Source organism: Chelonoidis abingdonii, chromosome 25, assembly GCF_003597395.2.
Source record: "Chelonoidis abingdonii isolate Lonesome George chromosome 25, CheloAbing_2.0, whole genome shotgun sequence".
Classification (NCBI taxonomy): domain Eukaryota; kingdom Metazoa; phylum Chordata; order Testudines; family Testudinidae; genus Chelonoidis; species Chelonoidis abingdonii.
In genome coordinates this window covers 2,877,873-2,899,772 of record NC_133793.1, presented here as the reverse complement: position 1 = coordinate 2,899,772, position 21,900 = coordinate 2,877,873, and the positions used below count along the sequence as shown (strand labels likewise).

General features: G+C 64.5%; 1 protein-coding gene across 4 annotated transcripts in view; it reads left to right on the top strand.

Annotated features, from left to right (window-relative positions):
* The window catches only part of MAP7D1 (MAP7 domain containing 1), a 37,086-nt gene that overhangs the window by 12,757 nt on the left and 2,429 nt on the right, over positions 1-21,900 (top strand). The window contains exons 2-15 of one of the 4 annotated variants that reach the window (XM_075060752.1): positions 7,034-8,125; positions 8,623-8,691; positions 9,904-10,067; positions 10,514-10,628; positions 13,826-13,936; positions 16,527-16,649; positions 17,490-17,632; positions 18,157-18,293; positions 18,501-18,772; positions 19,225-19,408; positions 19,718-19,898; positions 20,576-20,680; positions 21,259-21,312; positions 21,757-21,820. In XM_075060752.1, the coding sequence (XP_074916853.1) occupies positions 7,034-8,125; positions 8,623-8,691; positions 9,904-10,067; positions 10,514-10,628; positions 13,826-13,936; positions 16,527-16,649; positions 17,490-17,632; positions 18,157-18,293; positions 18,501-18,772; positions 19,225-19,408; positions 19,718-19,898; positions 20,576-20,680; positions 21,259-21,312; positions 21,757-21,820 (2,814 nt within the window). Of the gene's footprint in view, positions 1-7,033; positions 8,126-8,622; positions 8,692-9,903; positions 10,068-10,513; positions 10,629-13,825; positions 13,937-16,526; positions 16,650-17,486; positions 17,633-18,156; positions 18,294-18,500; positions 18,773-19,224; positions 19,409-19,717; positions 19,899-20,575; positions 20,681-21,258; positions 21,313-21,756; positions 21,821-21,900 lie in introns of all 4 variants that reach the window. The other 3 variants (XM_075060753.1, XM_075060751.1, XM_075060754.1) reach the window with 3 other exon arrangements.

Below are 21,900 nucleotides of genomic sequence, written 5' to 3'. Positions count from 1 at the left end.
GCCAGGGGGCATTGCTGTGCAGTGGCAGGGGGAAGAGGGGCTGTGGGCAGAGCTGGTTCAGTTGAGTGCAGGGTTGCACTGGGCAGAGCACTGTTCAGACACACCCAATGCTGTGGGCAGAGGGCTGGGGCAGTTCTTACAACGCAGCAGGATGGAGCTGGTCCAGCCCAGACAGCCAAGAACCCATGAGGCTGCCATCTCCAGCTCTTGCTCCTCCCTCTGTATCCTCATCCCTGGCAGTGACCGCGGGCTGGGCTCACCTGCCAGGATGCCTCCCTGCAGGAGCTGCAAGGCAGGGTGCAGCATGTGTTGAAGGGGGACGTGCATGCGGTGGAAGGAGACACTGGGGTGGGGTGCCCATCACAGGTGGTTTTTCCACGTTCTCCCCTGGAATGAGCCCCTTGCAGGTGTGAGCTTTGTTGTTACTGGAAAGCGATGCCATCCCCTCCCCATGCCAGCGCTGTTCTCAAAGCCCCTGGGGCGAGCATGCCTCTGCCAGTGGTGCGGGGTGTCTCTGGGATCCCTGGGGACACTCTCACTAGGCAGCCCCAGCGCTAGTGCAAACTGCCCTTTGCCAGCCACAGGCTGGGTCTGTGCTTAGAAATACCGACCGGCAGCTTGCTGCCTTTGTGGCCAAAGTGCCGAGATGGCAGGGGGTCGTTCTGGCCTGCCAGGCCCTGGCCCTGCGGCTGCACTGTGCTGCCATCAGGAGCCAGCCAGGGCTGGTCCTTGCGCGTTTGGTTTTCTCTCCTGTCCTGGCTGTGGCCGGGGCCCTTTATACAGCCCCTGTGTCTGTCTGTCTCAGGGGCCCTGTCCAGCCCTAGGTTGCAGAGCGCTTTGCAAACATTACCCAGCCCTCGGCTCTTGGGGTACATTACGTCACCCTGCAGAGAGGGGCCGGCTTTGCAGCCACATCTCACCTCGCGTGCTGCTGCCCTAGGGCTGCGTGCACTTCAGCCTCCCCACTGCTAGTTCAGGGGCTTCCATGCATAGACTGGTCTGAGCATTGGCTGGGCCTCCCAATTGTCCTGTGAGTTTTATAGATAGGGAAACTGAGGCATGTAGCCATGCAGACTCTGGAATAGAACTCAGGAGTCCTGGCTCTCACCCCCACCATGCTAACCACTAAACACCACTCTCCTCTCAGAACTAGGAACACACAACCCAGGAGTCCTGGCTCCCTGGGCGCTGCTCTAAGCGCTAGATGGTGCTGGATCAGACTGTTATTTACAAACTGTTACATCAGAGTCTAATCAGTCTGGAGTGCAAGGTCTGAACCCCCCAAGAGGCTCCACGCTGCTGTGATACTCAGGGCTGTAGCCCTGGAGCTGAGGGGGCCTCGCTTCCCTGGGCACAGCGACGACTCCCCATGCACGTGCCCCTGTGCTCGTGTGTCTGAATGGGCTGCTCCCCACACAAATGCTCAGCAGTCACCGCAGCGTCGCCCTTCCTTGCCATGCGCCGCAGCATCAGCGGTTTGTGGGACCCAAGCACCAGGATCCCATTGGGGTCTCCTGCCTGATGCTGCTGCTGCCATGGGCTCCTGGAGGAGATTGGGGCTGATGGCTCCCTGGAGAAACACAGCGAGCACCCAGGGAGCAGAATGCAGACCCTCTCCCAGAAATGGAGCAGGGTGCTAGCTCCCAGCTCTGCATGCAGCAGCTGAATGATGCCCCGAGTTGGCTCCGACAGCCAGACTGTGCCAGCCCCTGGTATGCTCCTTGGGGCGTGGAGCCTGCTTCTGCGGCAGGCCGGGGTGGGGACAGTATTGGGCTGCAGGCAGAGCTGCTCTCAGGCCTTTGAGTCCCCCATTGCCTGGTTTCTGCTGGCCTGGTCCCCTTCCTGTCTGGGGCACGCTCAGTGGGGTTCGTGGGATCCCAGCCCAGACACGGTGTGTTCCCGTGCTGGGAACACGGAGCCATAGCTGACTGGGTGACCCACAAGCTCAGGAAAATTCTCCTTGGGCAGGTGCCCTTGTGTAGACAGGGCTCCGGCAGCCCTTCGCACCAGGGATGCTGTTAGCAGGGTCTGGCCAGAGTCGGGGGTCTGGGTCATGCGCTGTATTAAGGTCACATTTATAAAGGGTTAATAGATGCTAATCAGTTGTCAACTGCTTACTTATAACTGGCACTTCCTACTAAGGGGCTTTGAACTGTTCCCATGCGAGCTGCCAGCGTCTGCGGCTCACTCATCCATACTGGATCCGTAACCCAGGCTGAGGCCAGGAGACCCCATGGGGCAGCAGTGTTGCCACGCACCCTACTGGTGCTCTGTGCATGTGCAAGGATGGCACAGCTGCACTGCACTGCACATCCAGTGTGCCCACACCACATTGCACACGTGCCCTCCCACTGCGCCCGGTGGCAAAGAGGATTGCCGTGGGGGCCAGGGAAGAGCTTGGCACTGACTGGACCTTTAGATGCAGGCAAGTGAGGTCAGGAAAAGAGGAAATGTGCCAAGGATGAGATTGGGCTGCCCTGGAGTGACCTCCCCCTGCCAGCACTCAGCCCTGGAGCTGGGTGTCTCTCTTGCCCTTTCCTGGCTGCTGCTGCAGTGGTTACTTGTGTTCCCTTGCAGCATGGCCTGGCATTTCTCTTGCACTGCCCCGTATGCTGCTCTGTAAACAGGCAGGGGCTGCTGAGTGCTCGTGTTCTCTGAGCAGGGGCATGAGCTGTGAAAGTGTGGGCTGGGTTTCCACTGCCGGCGCAGCCACCCCAGCTCCCAAACCCCTCCGAGGCTGAGCCAGGCTGGCCAGGCAGGGCCCTCGCAGTTAGAGGTCGAGGTGCTGGCAGCCCTTCGAACGTGGCACGTTGAAACCTAACAACTAGAGAATGGTGATTGGCCCCATGGCTCTGAGCAGCAGCTGGAGAACACAATGCAGCAGAAGGCAGGGGGTCGGTGGGAGGGTGTTACTGACCCTCGGCCTTGGCGCCACATTTTGGGAGCTGGGTCCATGGCTCTGGATGCCCCTGTTCAGCTCACACAGGGTGCTGGGTTCTCTGGAGATTCTGGCTCTTGGTGTCCCCGTGGGGAGCTGCTGGCTGCTAGAATTCAGCTCTCGTTTCCAAGCCTGACTGTGAGTGGAGCTCTCCAGGAACCCAGCCCCCAGGAGGGTGCTGAGCTCAGTGAGAAGCTGGGCCAAAGCTTTCCTGGTGCAGCTGCACGGAGGCCGTGAATCTCGGAGCCATCCGGCTCACGCTGCCTGTGCTGCAGCTTTGCTGGGAACCTGGCGCTGTGATGCCAGCACTGACACCCGCTGCCTTGTAAACAAAACGCCCCTTTGATCTGGTGTGTAACGCGCCCACGCCGGTGCAGACTGATGAGTGGGAGCAGCCTGGCAGGAAAGGCGCACGCGGGAGCAATTCCTCGCAGAGGCAGGGACGGTGTGTTCCCCTGTTGTGTCTGTGGGCGCGGGGACCGGGGCCAGGTCCTGCAATGGGGGAAATGGGTTTCTGTGTGTCAGGGACGTACCTGTTTGGGGAGGGCTCTTTGGGTGTGTTGGAGGCAATGCCAGTGAGCCAGAGCAAATCCCTACCTCCCTTCCCCCACCTTTGCTAGTGCCCCTCAGTCCTGACCCACAGTCCCTGCCGCTGTCCTAGCCCTAGGCTCCCCCTGGCACAAGGCGCTGCCGATGCCCCTCTGCCTGGCACACACAGACAGCCGTTCGCGCCCAGCTGCTTGCTGAGTTTTTGACTATGGTGAAAGCCCTTTGTGGGTTTGATCATTTCCTGTGCTGGTGCAGCCGGTGCCCCTCCAGGGTGGCATGTCTGTCTGTCTCCTCCCAGCTGTGGGGGTGGCCAGTGCTGGCAGTTTTGCCCCAGCTGAGTTCTGTATTGGGTGGCTCAGGTGCTCAGAGATGAGACCCACTCGGTGAAGCGAGGGCCCTGTGCTTGGGGGAGAGGGTCACGGGGATCGACGAGCCCAGGTGCATGGAGCAGGCATGAGCCACCCTAGCCACAGAGCAGAACTCTAGGCGCAGCTCCTCGGGGGGGAGGGTGGCTTTGCCTCTTTTCTTGGCATGGATGGGTTAGCTCTTGGTCCTCGTTAGGGATGGAGGGAAGGGACCGACCATGGCTTGGGCATCCCAGGAGTGGCCATGGCTCTGGGAGGGCACTGCCATCACGCTCTCCCCAGCCTGGACTGTGGGCACGTCCCACCAGGGACCCCATGGCACTGCAGGCCCCTCTCCCCCCAATCCGCTGCGGGATCCTGGCCCCTCCCAAAGTGCCCAGCTGCTTCCCTCTCCTGGGCCTGCACTGATGGGGCCTTGTGCAGCCACCGGCCATGTTGCTGCCATGGTGCGGGTGTGGGGAGAGCACCCATGTGGTCCTGCCTGGTGATTGGCGTCTGGAGGGCCTGCTCCCCCAGGGCCCTATGTCTGGAGGCACTTTTCCCATTGGCCATGCTGCCTAATGATACAGCTGTGACCCCTTGGTGTGAAGGGGGCAGGCTGAGGCAATGCTTGTCTGTGGGGACGGGTTGGCTTCACTGTCCGTGCCCTTCCTACGGGTCCGTCTGTCTGTCCATTGGACTCCTCTGTGGATGCTCCATAGTGACACCGTAATGCAGCAACCCCGGATCCAGGCCCTGCTCCTATCTCCACCCCCTGCCTGGCTCCTATGATGGACATAGGCAGCCCCGACGCCAGGGCTGAAATAAACTGCTCCCAAGGGGATGTGCTCTCCAAACCCGCACGCAGGCCCCGCTGCAGCCAGAGAGGGCAGCTGTCTCTCGCTTGTTTCTGGGGATGTCAGTGGGCAGGGACCTGGGCACCTCCAGCAGAGGGGAAGTGTCCTGAGCCCCAGGTGGCAAACGAGTCATGGCACCTTCACTCTCTCAGTCCTGAACTGCAGCCCCCGCTAGCCTGTATCTGAACTGGCGCTGAACCTGCCAGCTCTGCCGAGTGGCCCATGGGATGCCCTCCTAACACGCCCTCCTGTAGCATGGGCAGGAGCCAGCCCCATTCTCTGCTGACTCCCAGCAACCCCCAGTGTGTGTGTTGGGGGGTGTTCTCCCTGCTTTGTCTTGCTCCCACAGCCAGGCCTGCACGTCCGTCCGGTCAGACCCAGTCTGTCACTTCCTGTGGGAGCGGGTGTGGTGCGGGAGGTGATGGGTGGCCCCGCGCGGGGGAGGCGGCCTTCGGTTGCTGGAGATGCGTCGGCCTCACATGGACATTCTTGCAGCATTAGTCAATTGTTGTGTGCAGGCACTTGCCGCAGGCTCTGTCTCTGCTGCCGGGACCAGAGCTGGGCTGGAGCGATGACGCTGGGGGAGCTGGGACGGCACTGTCCTGGGCTGGGAAAGTCAGCTCCTGCTCCAGCGCTGGGAGGGGAAGGGGCACTGCACTCCCAGTCAGCTGGGTGGGGAGTTCCTGCCTCCTGTTGTGCAGTGTCCAGCCCCAGGCACTCCCCTTCCCCACTCCAGGAACCCTTCCCTTGTGAGTGGTGCTGTTTTGGGGCAGGCTCCACTTTGAGCTGAGGATCCAGGACCCTCAGCCCCCACCTGGGAGCAGGGCAGGCAGCTGCTCCCACAGGAAACAGGGTGGCTTTGTGCCCTGATGGCCGGTGCTGGGCAGTGCCAGGCCCTCGCCGATGGGCGCTCTGTGCATTGTGTGAGCTAGCTGGAGGGACGTGCTGTGCCTGGCACCTGGAGCATGGGGCGTGTGGGCAACTAACTGCCATGGGACCCTGCCTTCCATGGGGGGACACGGCTGTGTTTGGAATGGGTCAAGACAGGGCCTGCGGGATCTGACCCCAGCAATGCCCTGAGTGTCCAATGCTGTCCCTGGGGGTCAGACCATTCCCCTCCTTGGGGATGCCAATGACTGTGGATTGGCTGAAGGAGCCCCCGGCTTGGCCCTACCATCTCCCTGGGACACCGGGAACTCTGCGTCCCAGCTGGAACCTGTCCCACCCACCCAGCTGCTGCTCCAGCCCCTGCCCTGTCCCCTCCGTCCTCATGCTGTGGGTCTTCGCTGGTCCTGCCAATGCGGGGACACCGTCCATGCAGCCCTATGGGAGCACACACCTGGTTCCTGGGCACTGGGTCCCCTTTGCTTCCTTCAGATCTCCCCTTCCCCCAGTCTAGCCTGTGGGTTCTGGCACCCCCCTCCCTCCTGAGACCCACGCCCTGGCTACTCGTGCTGCCCCTGCTCACGCAGGGAATTGGCACCTGGGGCTTTGTCTCTGCTCCAGGCACCCTATGGCGCTGTGCACATCACAGGAATGGGGGACAGGCCACGTAGGGCGCGAGCTGCCATGGGCTGGCCTGTGGCAAGGTCACTCCAAGGGGACGGGCTGGCTTGGTCCCCACGGACGCCCACTCTGCCCCTCTGGCCAGCTCCCTGCCTGGTATGTGGCCATTTTGTTCAGAAATCCGCCCTGGCCAAGCCAGCTGCCGACAGGGCGGTTCTGAGCCCAGCCTCCTCCGATGGGGCTGAACCGTCTGCCCAGGCCTGAGAGAATGAGCATTGGGTGGCCCTTGTATGAGACACATGGGGGGGCCCCCAGGGGCTGCTCCATGCCTGGCAGAGGTGGAGGGGGGCTGCCGAGGGACTTGGGGGAAAGGGGTACTTGGGGAACTGGGGTGGGGAGGCAGGCTGTGAGTCACAGGCCCTGGGGCTGAAGCGAGCAGCATTCAGTGTCACTTCTCACATCCCATCCTTGGTTCCTGTTTCGAGGCTAAAATAGTCAGTGGCCATTGGGGAGGGTGGCGCCAGCTGGCTCCCCCTCTGCTTCTACGGCCCAGGGCAGATGGGCAGCACTGGTGGCCCCCTGGAGCCAGCGCGATGCCAGGACGGCCCCGCCCGGCCATTGATCACCACTGGCCCCAGAATGCAGCTGGCAGGGGTGGCTGCTGAGTGAGGCTGCGGTCAGGAGCGCTGGGGTGGGGTGGCAGTGTGGGGCTCTGGCACGCTGACCTCCCCCAATTCCTGCCCCCATGTGGCTGGCGATGTGCCCTGGGGCCCATGTGTGGGGCTGGCCTGGGCTCTGGGGAAGGACTGACCTCTTTCTCTTCTGCTTCTGTGTTTCAGCTATAGCAGCACCCCCTCCAGGGCAGAGCATCCCCCCGAAGAGTGACCTGCCAGCTCCTGCTGCAGCCCCCTCCCCATCTACAGGAGAAACATTGACCCCCAGGAGTGACTGGCCTGCCCCTCCCGCAGCGACCCCTATGGGAGAGTGCATCCCGCCTCAGAGCCACCAGCCTTCCCCCCCTGCCACACCTGCCTCTGTTGCAGTGACTCCTCCAGGAGAAGTCCTGCCCCCCTGGGGAGACCAGCCAGCCGCTGCCACTGCCCCCCCATCTCAAGAAGAAGCCGTGCCCCCCCGGCAAGACCAGCCAGCCCCTGCTGCTGCCCCCCCATCTCCAGGAGAAGCTCTGCCACCCCAGGGAGACCAGCCAGCCCCTGCTGCTGCTGCCCCATCTTCCGGAGAAGCCCTGCCCCCCTGGCAAGTCAAGCTGGCCCCTGCCGCTGCCCCCCCACCTCAAGGAGAAGCCCTGCCCCCCCAGGGAGACCAGCCAGCCCCTGCCACTGCCCTCCCACCTCAAGGAGAAGCCCTGCCCCTCCGGGGAGACCAACCAGCCCCTGCCTCCCCACCTCCAGGAGAAGCTCTGCCCCCCCAGGGAGACCAACCAGCCCCTGCCTCCCCATCTCCAGGAGAAGCTCTGCCCCCCCGGGGAGACCAACCAGCCCCTGCCGCTGCCCCCCCACCTCAAGGAGAAGCTCTGCCCCCGCGGGGAGACCAACCAGCCCCTGCCGCTGCCCCCCCATCTCCAGGAGAAGCTCTGCCCCCCCGGGGAGACCAACCAGCCCCTGCCGCTGCCCCCCCACCTCAAGGAGAAGCTCTGCCCCCGCGGGGAGACCAACCAGCCCCTGCCGCTGCCCCCCCACCTCCAGGAGAAGCTCTGCCCCCCCGGGGAGACCAGCCGGCCCCAGTAGTTTCTCCAGCCGTTGTGGAAGGGACCCCTGCAGGAGCAAAGAGCCCTCCAGGAAATGCCTGGCTTTCCCCAACTGCAGCCGCCCCCACGGGAGAAGCGCTACCTTGCAGGAGCAATGGGCCATCCCCTGCCACCACTGCTTCTCCACTCCGTGCCGCAGCGGCCAGCGGCCCCAGGCCCAAGCAAGGTGTGTGAGCCCCTGGGGCAGTGCTGCACGGGGCCTTGGGTACCTCCTCTTCTGCCTCCAGAGCCCTGGCCAGAGGGGACGATTCCTGCTTGGTGGACAGGCCCAGAGCAGTGGGGCTGGGACGACCCAAGTGGGGCTCACAGGAGCTGTGCGTTGATCCCTGCAGCCAGCTGCGGGTGCTGGGCCAGGCTTTGCACAGGCCAGCTGGGGCCCAGGCGGGTGTGCGGCCCCAGAGCACCTCTCTGCAGGGATTAGCGGGAGCATCCTGGCCAGTGCTGCACCAGGGACTGCGCAGAGCAGCTGCCTGTGCTCTCATGCCATGGTCCGGTTCCCTGGGCGGCTCTTGGCCGAGGCCACAGGCACAACCCTCATGGATCACACGTTGGCACCTCCCCTCTGTCCAGCAGATGTCCCGAGCCGCCCCTGGCCGGCAGGTGGGGGCAGGGTGGGGCCACAGAGCCCTGTGCTGAGCAGATTTTCTCTCCTTTGCCCCGCAGGTGCCCAGAAAGCTGAAGCAAGGCAGAGGCAGGCGAAGGAGCGGAGGGAGGAGCGGGCCAAGTACCTGGGTGAGCCCCAGGCCAGGCTCCTGCAGAAGGGCGCTGGGGGAGAGGGCCGTGTGTGCAGGTGTCCTGGGCTCTGGGGGGGCTCCGGTGGGCGATGGGCACATGGGAGCATGGAGAGGGTGCCGTGGGCTCCAGGGACTGGGCCTGGATTCGGTTCTCAAAGAGGAAAGCAGGATAAAGACAAACCCAGTCAGAAGAGCTTTGCGCATTCATTGGGAGGCTGATTAGCCGGGAGTTGGAGGATTAGCCCTGGGCGCTGGGATCTCGGTGAAACGCGGTGCCCCTGCTGCCCTAGGAGCCCTGAGCAAGCCAGGGCCTCGTGCTCTTGCAGCTCCCGGCAGTCGCGCTGCAGGGCCCCCTCCGCGTCCCTACACAGCAGTCTCCTTGTCTCCCAACTATTTCCACCCTCATTCCCCCATTGTTTCCCTGAATGTGCTTCTCCACTCCCTTTTGTCCTGGCCCCAGACTCCTCTCTTCCGGGCCCAGCCATTGCTGCCTCAAATCCTCCAGCTCCTCCGGACACCTCATCCCAGTGGCTCCACGGCCCCACTGTGCCCAACTCCGGGCCTTTCCAGAGCTTCTGCTCCTCCACTCCCTGGGGGATCTAAGTGAGCAGTCAGTCAGAGGTGCTGTCCCAGGGCTTCCCACCCGTCCTTGGGCAGTGCCCCATGCCCTGCAGGGCCAGAGTGGCCACTGCTCCACCCGCTGCTGTCTGGCCAGTGTCCAGAGGAAGGGGGAAAAGCCCATCATCCCTGTGGCCAGCAGTGCTGTGCTGGGGGCTGCATCCTGGGGGCTGCCCTCTTTCGCTGTATCTGCCTTGGGCAGTGAAAGGGGGCCAGTTTAGATGGGGTCCCCATCGCGTTTGGCACTTCCTGGCCCCAGGAGCGGAGAGGCCCAGGATGGAAAGGGCTGTGGGGCAGCGTATCCGAGGGCCCTCGCTGCATGGTCTGGCAGAGGCTGAGGTGCTGGGCCAGGCGCCGGGTCCCATCAATGGCTTCGTTTTTTCGGACGTGACGGGGGGACGGGAGGGCACTGTTTCTAGAGGCCCTGTACTGTTGTGACCTTTAAGTGGAAGGGCCGGGGTGGGGCACCACAGACTGAGCCCAGCCACCCTAGCCAGGCCCTGGGCAGGAACCCGGCCCAGCCTGCCCCTGTGGCGCAGGCCGGCCAGCTTGCTGGGGGCTCCGTCCCCTCACAACTCGGCTCTCTCGGCAGCCACCAAGCGAGCGCTGTGGCTGGAGAAGGAGGAGAAGGCCCAGGTGCTGCGGGAGAGGCAGCTGGAGGAGCGCAGGAAGCGGCTGGAGGAGCAGAGGCTGAAGGCAGAGAAGCGCCGGGCCATCCTGGAGGAGCGCCAGAGGCAGAAGCTGGAGAAGAACAAGGTGGGCACGGCGCTGGGCAGGGCAGGGGCAGCCTCTGGGTGGCACCCGTGCCTCTGGGTACGAGACCTCCCGGGCACAAAACGGAATGGAAAAACCACCCCAAGCTCTCCAGTCACCTCAGCCCCCACCTCCCCTGTGCCCCTGCACCCTCCTAGCATGCAATTGCCCCCCAGTTCCCGCCTTCTGCAGTTCCCTCCACGTGCCCTGGCAGTGCTGGGTGCGGCCAGCATCAGGTGCTTGTCCTGGCTCGCTCTGGGGCCCACATCACGGCGGCTCCTCCTCCTCCCCAGGGCCTAGTTTCAGAGCCAGCCCCTTGCCCCAGTCCCTCACCCTGACCCCTCAGGCTGGGCCCCAAGGCCGGGATGCAGCTTGTGCAGCTGCAGGCTGCTCTGCGCCTGCTCCCTCCGCCTGCCCCTGCCCCTCACCCCCTCCTCTCTTTGTCACAGGAGCGCTACGAAGCCGCCATCCAGAGGTCAGCCAAGAAGACCTGGGCTGAGATCCGGCAGCAGAGGTGGTCGTGGGCTGGCGCGCTGCACCAGAGCTCCCCCCGGCACAAGGATGGTGAGTCGGGGGCTCAGGCGCATGCATGGCTGGGCGCAAGCTGCCTGGGCTCTCTGTTGGTGTGAGAAGATGGAAGGGGGGGATGTGGAATCCTAGGAACTCTCCCGTGCCCAGGTGGGGCACCAAGCTCTCTGCAGCGGGCCATGCTCTGCAGTCAGCTGTGCCAGGGTTCACCCACCACAGCCTGCCTTCAGGCTGCTGCTGGGAGTGGTCGAGGGAAGGGCTTGGCAGGTTTGCAGTGCCCAGGTAGGGGCAGGGCTGGGGCAATCCATCAGAACCTCCTTGCCCCTGAGCAGCTGCCCTCTGCGCAGCGGCACCAGCATGGTACCCTGCGCCCATTGGGGCCCCTCCCTCTGTGCCAGGGTGTCGCTCTCGGTGCCCTTGCCCTGTGTGTGGGTGCTCCAGGTCCACATTGCCCAGCGGAGTTCAGTGGCTGGTGTCCTATCCGCGGGCAGGGGTGTTGGTGCCCGCTCGCTCTCCGTCCGTGCCCTCATCTGGCCGTGCCTGGGCAGCCTGCAGGAAGGGAGTCACATCAGCTGGTTGTTGTGAATACGGAGCTGCGTCGGTGCCGTGTCGTCCTCTGTCTCTCTGGGAATGTGGCACAAGTGAGCACGTGTGGAAATGGCATAGTGTTCTGGGGGCCTGTCCCCGGGTGGAGATCTGGCGCGGTCCAGTAGATGTCTGGTCTGTGTGTGCTGAGCTGGGGCTGCAGCCAGCTTGGCGCTGCACAGAGCACCATCCGTCGTGTTCGCTCCGCCTGCTGGGAGCCCCTCGCGGCCAGGTGGGACGGGCCTCTGAGTCATTTGTCCCCTTACTGCGTCTTCACCCGTTCCTGGGGACTCAGCTGGGACTGGCACTGCCCAGCGTTCGCGCCGGCTCCCCCAACGGACAGGTTTGAGCAGGGCCCGAATGCGGGAGGCTCTGCCCACAAACAAGCTCCACCCTGTGAGGTCACCTCTCCGGGTCGAGGGGGCTTGACCATGCCTATGGCTCTGCTGGGCTCAGCTCCGCTTTGACTGAGGGGAAAGAAACCTGCCGAGGCAGCTCCCTAAGCGCCCACCTGTGGCACTGAAATGCAGCGTTGCTCCCCGTGAGTTGTGCAGATCGGGGATGCACCCCCACAGCCCTCTCTGCTCTTCCACACGTGCAGCGTGAAATAGTGAACAGTGCTGGCATTGACGTGATTGTGGCTGGGCCGCTGAGCAAATGGGGGGATTCTCCTTGCCGAGCTGTGGGTGCAGGGTCTCTGCAGACTCAAGTAAATGTCTCTGCCTCATTTACATGCAGGCCACGTTTCTGGGGTTCTCTTTGCAGCCAGAGGAGCTAGAGGCTGGCTGTAAGGGGCGCAGGCCGAGGTGCTGGAGAGGCAGCAGCATGAGAGATGTCGGGGTGTGCACTGGCTGAGTCCAAGTGTCGTTTGTGGGGGAACTTGGTGGGAATGGCTGAGTTTGGTTTGGTTTCTGCTGGGAGCCATTGATGGAGCTGGGTTCATAAGCAGGGTCCCGACCTGGGAGAGCTCGGCCCAGCTCCGACCCTGCCCCAAATTCTGACAGGTGCTTGAACAGCCTGGAGCACCCCAGCCAGTTGGGGGCACCAGTCATTCTGACTCGCTGCCCTCTGGTTCCAGGGGGCCTAGCATGGGACACCCTGGATCTGATTATCCCAGAGGCTGGGAAGCTCGCAGTGGGGCAGCTCCGTGGGCATCTCGGGCCAGCTCCGCCTGTCAGCAGCTGCGTTTGCAGGTTCCATCCCTAAGCAGTTTGAGAGCAAACCCGCTTTTTGCTCTTTTTTTTTTTTTTTTTTTTTTCCAAATGGCTCTTTCCCACGCAATGAACTGACCAGGAGATCTCCGCCCCCCGGCCCCGTCTGACACCCTGCCCTGCTGCAGGGCTCTCAGTGGGGCAGGAGGTCTGCTCCCTCAGGGTGCCCAGACCTGCCCCACTGGGAGCAGATGGTGACAGCCCTGGAGCCCCAGCCTGAGTGCCACGTCCCTGCCTCAGGCCTCCGCTCTGGCTGCCAGCCTGTGCCACTCAACAGCTGCTGGCTCAGAGCAGAGAATGCCCCAGCTCCCACCTCCAAGGCATGCGGCTGCATGGAGCGCTGTGAGACAAAACCTTCGAAGGGACTCTGCTCCCAGGCCTCCCATGGCTGGTCCCTGGCTGGGACTTCTGACAGTGGCCAAGCTGCTCCCCCTCCCCTGCACTGCCCAGGGAGGGCTGCACCCCGATCAGGGCAAGCTGCAGTGAGTTAGATGGGAGGTGGCAGGTCCATCCTGGGGCAGTCCCTCGGGTGGGCAGAGCCTGCCCTGGCCTGTGTCTGAAACGCGGGTTAGCCCCCAGCCCCTGGCACTCTGATGCAAACTCCCACCGCGCCAGAGCAGTGATGAGGGCCGGGATATGCTCAGAGAGGGTCGGGACCAGAGCAGGACAGGATCAAGGGGGGCTGGGTTCAGTGTGTATGTTTGGGGATAGCCTCTCTAGTGCCTGCAGCCCCCCAACCTCCTCTCCAACCAAACTCCACTGCTCTCTCTCTGCTGGCACCAGCTGCGATGTGCACTGGAGATGCTGCCCCAATGGGGCTGGGATTTGGGAGAGGTGAACTGCCCTTTGACCCCAAGCTGGGGTCCTCAGCCAGCAACTTCTCAGCCCCTCCTAGCACCGCCCCTGCTCCCGGCAGCCTCCAGGGCCAGACACAGACCTGGCTTCTCATGGGCCCAGGTTCATCGTCCCAAAGTACCCTGCTATGTCCTGGCAGAGGAGATCGCTGCCTGATGAGCAGAACCTCTCACGGGATGGGCCAAGCCGAGCCTCCTGCCCCAGGAAGCCAGAGTGCCACAGGGCATTGGCGTTGTTCATCGCTCCCTCCAGCGGGTCCAGCACCCCCGATGGATGTGCCAGCAGGTGCCAGCTCTCAGTGGATCCCAGCAGCTGTCCTTGTGCCTCTTGTGTGCCGCACCCAGGGCTCTGTCTCCTGTCTGCACAGGGCTGCTATGACGCTGCCTCTCCACCCCTGCAGTCCTGTGCTGGGGGCAGACGTCCTCCCGGAGCCCCGGCCGCCGCCCTAGTGCCCACATCCCCGCCGATGGGAGCTCCGTCCTGCCACTCGAGGGGCACACGATGCTGCATGCCTGCATGCAAGGTTCCCCCGGCTTCCAGCCGCCGTGACCGTAATGCCCTTGTGTCTTTTCCCTCCTTTAGGTGCGAGCCGGTGCTCAGTGTCCGCTGTTAACCTCCCCAAACACGTGGACTCTATAATCAACAAGCGGCTCTCCAAATCCTCCGCCACTCTCTGGAACTCTCCCAGTAGAAGTAAGAGACCTTTGCCTTTCCCACCAGTGCATGGGGCCAGTGGGGAGAAGCAGCTGAGGGAGCTGACCCCAGTTCCAGCCCAGCACTAGGGAGATGCCCCCTTGAGTGCCAAGGAGTGCCCATCCCCCCCAATCCCTGCCCTCGCAATGCGCCGCTCGTGGAAAGGGGAGAAGCCGTTTGCTGTTTTCTCTTGCAGGGAGAGCCAGGAGCCTGCAGGCATCTCCTTGCTTGCTGGGCAAAGCCCCTCACCTGGCCTGCCAGCATGGTGCTCTGCGGATGCCGCTCTGCCTGTGACTGAGGGCTCCGTGACCCAGCTCTCGTTGGGAGCTGAGGCCGTTCGGGGACCGCCCCCCACCCTCGGCAGCTCTCACCCAAGGGAGCAGGGGGAAAGCTGCGCAGGGCCGGTGAACTCAGCACCAGAGGGGCTAGTGCCGTTCGCACTAGGATCCTTGCTGCCCCTTGGGCTGGGGGTGAGCTGGCAGAGTGCTTGTGATCTGTTAGTGTGACTGGCATGTGAGGCACAATGGGTTGCATGCATGTGTGACCGGGGGGGAACGGACGGGGATGGCGCTGCTGTGCTCAGAGCGTGGGGTCATGGCTGGGCTGCCAGCTGCGTGGGCTCGATTGGCTATGGGGCCAGGCGGGGGGGTTGCTGGGGGATGGTGCCCTCTGGAGCTGTCCCCCTCCCCCTCTCCGCAGTGCTCATGGGGAGGGGCTAGCTCTTGGACCGGCTCCGCCTTTGCCCTGGCAGCATGGGCCGTGGGGGCCTGGCGGGCGGAGCAGGAGTCTATCTGCGCCGTGCCCTTCCATACGGGCTCCCAGGCCGGGCAGCTCGCCGGGAACAAGGCTGGCTGCCTGCACGAGCTGCCTGGCTCTGCAAGGAGCTTGCCTGAGGAGCCAGAGCCCTGTGCCCAGCCCTGCACCACGGCTCACCGAGCCAGGGGGCTATTTATAACCCTCGAGCTGCTGGTCTGTTTGCTGGTTGCCTAGTGATGAGAGTTTGCAGCCCTCCCATCCCGCTGAGGTATAAATAAGCTGAGCAGCTGATGGGGGCGGTGACTGGCAGGGGCAGGGCTGTGTGAACCTGGCTCAGCTGCCCCACGGGGGCTGAGGGGAGCTGGCTCTGCGGGGGGCCGGGCCACCCTCCAGGCCTGCGAGTCAGGGCCCAAGCAGCAGGTGCGGCAGCCTGCTAAACCCCAGGGCACGTGGGTCTCGGGGCTTAGTGGGACGGAGGTGCAGCTGATCCCTGAGTTCAGAACTTGCTGTCTCCAGGAGTATGACGGTCTGAGCCCAGGGCCTGAGCCCCAGTAGCCATTGGGCTGTGTTAGCCAGGCGTGGGGCCAGGGGAAGGAGCAGAGAACTCGGGGTTAGGGGTCCTTGTCTGGTGCCCCCCATTGTCACTCATGTCCCCGATTTACCCACCCTGACCTGGAGGGTGTTTGCTCCCGCCCTGTGAGAGGAATTCCCAGGAGGGGCGCTGGCCTGTGGCTGAGGCTGTTTTGGGGGTGGAGGTTGTAGTGAAGGGACAGATGGATCCCAGCAGGGCCCAGGACGTGGACGGGCAAGGGGAGGTTGCCAAGGGCATCAAATGGTCCTGGAGCTGCGGTGCCAGCCCTGCGGAGCCGTCACACTTGGAGCATTGGCCTGTGTGGCTGAGCAGATGTTTGCTGTCCAGGGGCTGAGCCGGGAGCTGGGCCCAGGGTCCATGAGGACGCCAAAGCCAGTGCACCTGCCCCACAGCCGGGGTGATGCAAGCCGTGGGTCTGGGCCCAGAGCCAGCATCACCACAGCATGAAGAGGCCTTGGGGATGAATGGCTGCCCAGCTCTGGGGAGCTGGCATGGACAGTGCCTATCCCGTTGTCATCCCGTGGCGCAGTTGCCAGCTGGTCTCCTCTTACTGTGTACATGTCTGTCCCTGCCCATCTGCCCCCATTTCACTGTCTTCCCCGAGGCGAGCGCCAGGCTGGGGAAGGTGCTGGCAAGTAGCAACCTGGGCAGCAGCAGAGCGGGACCCCAGTGCAGCAGGAGCGAGGGCTCCATGCTTGGCTCAGTCCTTGGCCCTCTGCTGAGCCCGGGCTGGCGGGGCTGCGCCAGGGGGCGGCTCTGCAGTGGACAGGCAGGGCCTGGAGGCTCCTTGCCCAAGCTGTACCCCGTTGGATCAGGAACTGCAGGCCTGCCAGGCTCCCCCTCCCTTCCCGTGCCGGGTGGGCCCTGTGGGATGCCCACCGGGAGAGTGGCTCAAGCAGGGCCCACAGGCTGGGGTGGGGGAGAGCAGCCCTAGGGAGGGGTCCAGTCCAGCTGAGCTGCTCCAAAGGCCTTGCAGGTGGGACTGCTACCGGCAGGCGCTGGCAGGCGTCCGGGGGCACCGGGGCCCTAACCCAGCCTCCTGGGGAGCTCTCTGTGGGCTTGGGGTGTCACTGAGGCCCTGAATGGGGTGGCAGCGAGGAGACCCAGGAATGGAGATGGTGGGGAAGGGGCAGATGTTTAGCCAGCTGGTGCCAGCATGGACCCAGGGCCTGAGGGTGGGGGTGCAGCTGGGCCTGGAGAGGTGCTAAGGTCTCCCTCCCCTAAACTCTATTTCTTTTCCAGACCGGAGCTTGCAGCTGAGCCCCTGGGAGAGCAGCATCGTGGACCGGCTCATGACGCCCACTCTCTCCTTCCTGGCCCGCAGCAGAAGTGCCGTGACGCTGGCCGGCACTGGCAAGGAGCAGGGTAAGCTGGGCTCTCCAGGGCATCTGGGGGTCCGTGGAGCACGGAAGAGCCAAAGCCATGGGATGGGGCTGGTCAGGGGATGATCAGCACAAGGCCCCGTCCGAGGAGGTGCCAGGTGACTCGGTCCGTGACAAACTGAGGTCAGAGACGCAGCCGTTCGGCCTCGATTTACCCAGCTTGGGAGAGCAGACAGGCGAGACGTGGCTTCTGCTGGGATCCTGAGCCCTGCAGAGCAGTACCCGGACCTGGCACACTAACGGGGGAGGACAGCTGGGTGTCTCTGAAGAATGCTGAGTCTCTGGGTGCCTGTGCCCTGGTTCCCTGCTGAGGGGAAAGTCACGGACAGTGCAGCTAGAAAAGCCTTATGTTAACCTGCTTCTTCTCTCTTTCTACAGCCCCTCCCCGCCTTACATTGTCCTGGGCACGTCTGCACCCGACAGCCCCTTTCTGGTGACCCGGCCCTTGAGATCCGCTCTGGAGACCGTGGGCTGGGGCCTGGGCCGGTTGCTCGCCGGCCCCTGGGGCTGAGCCTGGCAGGGTCTCTGCTCTGTTGGGTCTGTGCCTCTCGGCTTTGCATGGCTGTTCTTGGAGCTAGGGATTATCCCAGGGGTGCGGCTGCTGCCCCCAGTCACCACACCATGGTGCCCTGGCCACTAACGCGGTGTGGCAGGGGGCGAGTAATCTCAGCCTGGTCTGTCACCAGGCCTCTGTTCGTCTGGAGACCCCCACGTGCCGGGGATCCCCCACTCCTCTGGGGGGAAGGTCCTGCAGCCTGCTGGCTGCTGATCTCTGCCCCTGCCAGGGCGGCCAGCCTGACCGTGTGCTCTCTGCCCCCAGCAGTGCCGGTGTGCCCCCGCTCCGCCTCCACCAGCCCCCTCAGCCCCTGCAACAACCACCGGGTGCAGCACCGCTGCTGGGAGCGCCGCAGGGTGGTGGCCAGCAGCCCGGACGTGATGCTGCGCCGGAGAGTTGAGTCCTCGCCCGTGAGTGCTGCCCTCCTCCAGCCTGTCCCCGAACACAGCTCTCCCTAGGTGCATCTCAGGGCCTGGCTCCTCTGTGCCCCCCGGGCTCTGCCCCCCTGGTGTCTGGGGGACGGGGTGGTTCATCAGGCAGGGCCCCACTGCAGCCAGCCTGTGATGGGCGCTGGCCGGGCAGCAAACCCAGCAGGAACGGATCACGTCACTGCTGCTGCCTGCCACCCACCAGCGGGACCAGACCAGCCCTCAAGTGACTGGCCAGGCCTTAGTGTCCGCTGCAGAGCAGGCCTTGCCCTTGGAGGGGTCTCATGGCTGCCATTCAGGCTGTGCCCCACAGAGATAGCCCAGTCCTGAGCTGCTCCCAGGCCCTGGACAGGTCTCTGCCTTGGTTTCCCCTCTGTACCGGGGGGTGACAGCCAGGGGACTGTGAGAGATTCATGTGCCTCCATCTCGCAGTGAGCTGGCAGGTCGCCAGCCCCTTGTTATCATCCCCTGCTCCTGGGCTCTGATTTCTCTCTTCCGCCGCACAGAAGAAGAAGGAGAAGAAGGACAAGGAGCGGGAGAACGCCAAGGAGCGGAGCGCCCTGTCTCGTGAGCGGGGCCTCAGGAAGCACCAGCCCCAGCCCGGCAGCCAACCCAGACTGCCCCGGCCCGCCGCAGACAGCAGGTCAGGAGCTGCCTCAGCCTGGGCACTGTTAGCCACTCCACAGCTGAGAGCGGGGGGGCCCTGCCTGCAGTGCCCGGGCCCAGACGGGGGGCTCTGCAGGGCCCTGGGCCACTGCTTTCAAGCTGCGGTGCTGCGAATGGCGGTGGGCAGGCTCAGGGTGGGGGCAGCTGTGGTCCCCCTTAATGCTTTGTTCCTCTTTGTTTCTAGCCCAGGGCCAAAGAAACAGCCCTCATCGCCTGCCACTCCCAACCACCGGCCGGCTTCCCCCAGCCCAGGCCTCAGCTCACCCCACAAGCCGCCACTGCCCCACAGCGCCCACTCCTCCCGCAAGGGGCGGCCCAGGGCCAAGGAGGAGCACAAGGAGCATGTCAGCCAGCAGAAGGCACACGAGAGGAAGGAGGAGGAAGAGGAGATGGGAGCAGCCTCCCCGGCCCCGCCTGACACTCTCAAGACCCCTGGGCCTGCTGAGCAGCCCCCAGGTCTGAGAACACGCACCGTGATCCAGCCACGTCTCCCAGAACCCTCGCCGGCCCCTCGCAGGGTCAGGCGGGAAATGGCTCGGGTGCAGCACCGGGCCCCTGAGCCAGTGGGCATCTGTTCACAGCACTCGGGTGTGGGTGCGGGTCTTCCTGCATCAAACAGCTTCACACCTCCCTGCTTGGGAATGGCCATGCCAGGCCTTCGGGGCAGGGGGTCTAGTGGTTGGAGCAGGGGGGCTGAGAGCCAGGACTCCTGGGTTCTGTCGCTGGCCCTGGGGAGGGAGGGAGGGAGGGAGGGAGAGCCAGGACTCCTGGGTTCTATCCCCACTCTGTGAGGAGAGTGGGGTCTAGTGGTGTAGATCATGGGGAGTGGGAGCAGGACTCCTGGGTTCTGTCCCTGGGGAGGAAGTGGGTGTGATGAATTTGTATGTGACACTGTGTGCATTCTGCAGGCGCTGCTGCCCCCTCTGGCACAGCCAGCCCCTCGCCAGCTCCTGCCATGCCTTCGGGCAAACCCATGGCGGGCACCACAGACCGAGAAGAGGCAGCCCGGCTCCTGACAGAGAAACGCCGGCAAGCCCGCGAGCAGCGTGAGCGTGAGGAGCAGGAGCGCCGGGAGCAGGAGGAGCGGGAGAGGTCAGTGGTCTGGCCTCTCAGAGTTGGGGGTCCTCCCTGCCGGGATTCCCCGCCATGCCCAGGGATGGGAAGGCAGCACTCACCCCACTGCCAGTGGCCCTGATACCCCACAGTGGGCCCAAGAGGGGCCATTGGAGCTTGGCACTTGGGGGCGTTGACTGTCCACAGGGGCAGACCCCGGAGCAGCAGTGTCCTGTGCCCCACCCAGCTCCCCTGGGAACCCTCTGCCACAAGCCTGGCAGCTCGCGGAGGTCTGGGGCAGGGTGGGCCAGGCATCGGGCACGGGGACTGAGGTGCTGTGTGCCGTAGGCGCCAGAGGGAGGAGCAGGCCCAGCGGGAGGCCCAGGAGCAGGCCCAGCGGGAGGCAGAGGCCCGCCGGCTGGAGGAGGAGCAGAGGCGGCAGCAGGAGGAGCGGCACCGCCAGGAGGAGCGCCAGGCCAAAGAGCGGGCCCGAGCCGAGCAGGAGGAGGTGGAGCGACTGCAGAAGCAGGTGCAGATGGCAGGGTGGGGTGGGGGGTGGGCACAGGGGAGTGGAACAGGATGGGGGGCTCTTGGAGGGACTGGGCGCAGGGTGGCACCATGAGGTCTGTGGTGGCATGGGGTGGGCACGGGTGACACCAGGTCCTGGGCACAGACCCCCAATGAGGGAGGGAGCCACATACCTGCCCTGCCACCTGGTGGTGGAGAGAAGCACCAGTGGCCTGGAATTCCCACGTGGCACCTGGCAGGCAGCTGGCGACACCTGGCCCTTCCCCTGCGAGGGGCTGTGCCAGGGCAGGCTCTGTGGGGAGCTGGGGTGTTGCTGAACTGCCTGGACCAGGCCCTCAGCCCAGCCTTTGCTGAGGTTCAGCATAGGAACAGTCTCCAGCCCTGGCCCACTGCTGTTCCAGCCTGTACCCCCTGCCCCAGCACTGCCAGTGCCCCTCACTCACAACCCACACCCCAGCCTGGGCCTGGCTCCTGGTTGTGTTACTGCCCCAGCAGCCCACTGTGCCTGTGCCACGCACACAGGGCGGGGCTGGGACCTCCACTAGCCACTCGCTCCGTCTCCCCGGCGTGATGGTTGGCGAGGCCCAGCGGTGGGAAACACCCCCACCTGGCGGGGCGGGGCGGGGTGGGTCCCTTGCCTGCTCTGACCCTGGGGGCTGGCTCCCCCCTGTCCTGCAGAGGGAGGAGGCAGAGGCGCGGGCCCGCGAGGAGGCCGAGAGGCAGCGGCTGGAACGGGAGAAGCATTTCCAGAGGGAGGAGCAGGAGCGGCTGGAGAGGAAGAAGGTGAGCAGGGAGGTGGGGCAGGGCGCACGGAAATAGGGGTCAAGGTTCATTGCAGGGAGAGTGGGGCAGAGAGCAGGGGAAGGTGGGGGTGAGGCAGGGGGAGTGGAGCAGGGGGTGGGGCAGAGAGCAGGGAAAGGTGGGGCAGGGAGAGAGGCATGGGGCAGGGCAGTGTGGGGGGACAGAGCCCAGGAGGCTGGCGTGGTCCAGGCAGAGTTGAGAAGAGGGGAAGGAGGGCAGTGGTGCAGGGGCAGTAGGGCAAAGCAGAGCCCTGGGGATGGGGAGCAGAGAGCGGTGCCCGGGTGCTGCACAGATGGCAGCTGGGACTCTGGGGAAGCGCCTGATGAGCTGCCGGGTCAGAGCCCTGTGCCCCAGAGAACAGGCGGGAGGGGGGCAGCTGCCAGCACTTTCCCCATGGGTGTCTGGTGCAGTGGGGACAGCTGCCCCTGAAGCCCACGTTGGCTGAGCCAAGCAGGGTTGGACCCATCGTCCTGCGGAGCTCTGCCGCCCCGACCCCAGCTGGGCAGAGTGTGGGGTGCCAGGCGAGGGCTCTGGGACTGACTCACCTTCTCCCGCCTCAGCGGCTGGAAGAGATCATGAAGAGGACGCGCAAGTCAGACGCAGCTGATGCCAAGGTTGGTGCCTGTGGGTGCAGTGTGCCAGCGAGTGTCCTGCTGTGCTCGGGGTTGCCCATCTAGTGTGAGCCACAGGCCCTGCCACGCGGTGATGGGCCGAGGGGGAGATTCTGGGCCCAGCCCCTCCTGGTTCTTTGGTGAGACCCTGGGATGCCGCATGCCTGACCTGTGCCCAACCCTACTGGGCTAGGGCTGCCTCGGGTGGGTGCGGGAGGTGGTGAGTAGGCAGGTGCCAGGGCTGGGGAGGTCAGTGCCCCCATGGGGGCTAGCAGGCTGGGATGGGCCTGGAGGAGTTGGGGTCTCCCCTGGCTATGTCCCCTCCCCCTCAGCATGGGGTCCTGGCAGCAGGGCATTCCCCGTGAGTCTGTAGGGCTGCGAGCCCAGGTCTGTCCCTGCCCCCCCCGCCTTGGGACACAGCTCAGCGTGTTCCTCTCCTCTCTATAGAAGAAGGAAGAGAAGAAAATGGTGAATGGGAAAGAAGCCAAACAGGAGACTGACACCAGCCCAGGTAAACACAGGGCCTGGGGCCCTGCAAAGCTGCTCCCGCACCAGGCTTGCATGGGAGAACCCCTGCCCCAGCCCGCCCCC